Source organism: Corythoichthys intestinalis, chromosome 4 (assembly GCF_030265065.1).
Source record: "Corythoichthys intestinalis isolate RoL2023-P3 chromosome 4, ASM3026506v1, whole genome shotgun sequence".
Lineage (NCBI taxonomy): Eukaryota > Metazoa > Chordata > Actinopteri > Syngnathiformes > Syngnathidae > Corythoichthys > Corythoichthys intestinalis.
This window is the reverse complement of record NC_080398.1, coordinates 43,236,183-43,237,742: the sequence shown is the minus strand read 5'-3', so window position 1 is coordinate 43,237,742 and position 1,560 is coordinate 43,236,183. Positions and strand designations below refer to the sequence as shown.

The 1,560-nt window shown below is 48.5% G+C and overlaps 1 protein-coding gene across 1 annotated transcript; it reads left to right on the top strand.

The window, feature by feature from the left end:
• The first annotated feature begins 341 nt into the window (after nt 1-341).
• On the top strand, nt 342-1,560 carry LOC130915163 (uncharacterized). The gene is made up of 2 exons (XM_057834974.1): nt 342-540; nt 744-1,560. The coding sequence occupies exon 2, from the start codon at nt 758-760 to the stop codon at nt 1,511-1,513; it is 756 nt and encodes a 251-aa protein (XP_057690957.1). The 5' UTR covers nt 342-540; nt 744-757; the 3' UTR covers nt 1,514-1,560.

The window sequence follows — 1,560 nt, the reverse complement described above, 5'->3', positions numbered from 1 at the left end:
CACTTGGATGCTAGGAAGATGTTAGGGAGCAGCCAATGGCAGAGCAGATATAATTATGTTACGTTCAGTAAACTCTGGGAGATGCGAGTAGCAGTCCATACTGTATTTTTGCCTTTCATATCCTGAAATTTCTTTCGTAACATGAGGCAATATTTAACCTGAAAATTCTGCATGTAGAGACGTTCGTAAGTAGAGATATCTCCCTACTGAAGCTCACTACCGTTATTGTATTTTACAGGTTCCTTGATGTTTGAACTGTAATATTCTGGCAACCACAGTTACCAGTATTTCATCATTAATTTGAATTTTTCTTTTTCTTTTTTTTTTTTTTTTACAGTAATGGCGTTGAATCATTGCAACTGATGTCAAACTTCGAAGGATTTAAAATGAATGTTTTTGGATTGCCTAAAGAACCCGAGGAACCCAGACAAAACCCACACAAGCACAGGAAGAACATGCTAAATCCTCATCAGAAGGCTGGAGTCGTACCTCTGAACTCTGAAAAAGATGTACTCACCACCAGCTCACCATTCTGCTCTGGTAAATCTCCATATGCCAATCTCCATATTGCTGAGGTTCACAACAAAGTGTACAAAGAAAAAGGATCTTGCTGCAGCTCCACAGAGGACAGGCGTCTCATTAAGTCAGCCACATGTCCTATTAAAGCAGCTATTTCCTGTTGTGTCCTGTCCAAAATCCACAGTGCCCCCTCCTTACTAAAGCTGCACACTTTTGTCTTGCAGTTTGAATCAAGAGGATGACAGCGGCCAGCAGTCCTGTCAGCAGTCCCTTCTCTTCCCACTCATCACCCGCCTGCTTGCCAGCATGCCCTCAAAGAAAATCCGACAACACCCGGACCCCACTGCACCTGCGCTCGGCACCGGGCGCGTGGCTAATGGTGGGCGTAGTGGTGGTGCTGGCGGGGATGTGTGTGGCCGTGGCGGGGTATGTATCAGCGCCACCGAGGCCCATCGGCGGCCGCGGGTCCAGCCACGTGGACAGGATGAAATTGGCCGGGCCTGTGGTGATGGGCATTGGCCTGTTCATCTTCATATGCGCCGCCACCCTACTCTATGAGAACCGGGATCGGGAGGTGCACAGGCTAGAGATGTGCGACGACTTTGAGAACTTGAAGGAGGACCTCGGGTGGGAGGACTCGCAAGAGCGTGCTAGTTTCAGTAGTCAAGAACAGTGGGAGATTAGAGATGAGGAGCAGGAGTGCTTTATGCTACCTCTTTCCAATGAGGACTGGAGCCTCTTCCCCTCTCCACTTTCGTTTGCTTGCCAGAACCTTGAGGACATCAACAGATCACCCTTACGTCATCTAGAAACAGAGGACGTGGCTGAAAATGAGGGCAGAGCAACACATCTGGCTCGGGTTCTACACCACCAGGAGCCAAGTCCTCACTCGTCCTCCCCTGACCCATCCGATCTTCAGTCCTCCACCTTCCCAGATGACTCAAGTGAGAGTAACATTCACCCACAGATCGGCCCTGCAGTTCCTGAACACTGAACATTTTCACAGTGTACCAGAACTTGGATGTTTGTCCATAAGTGGAT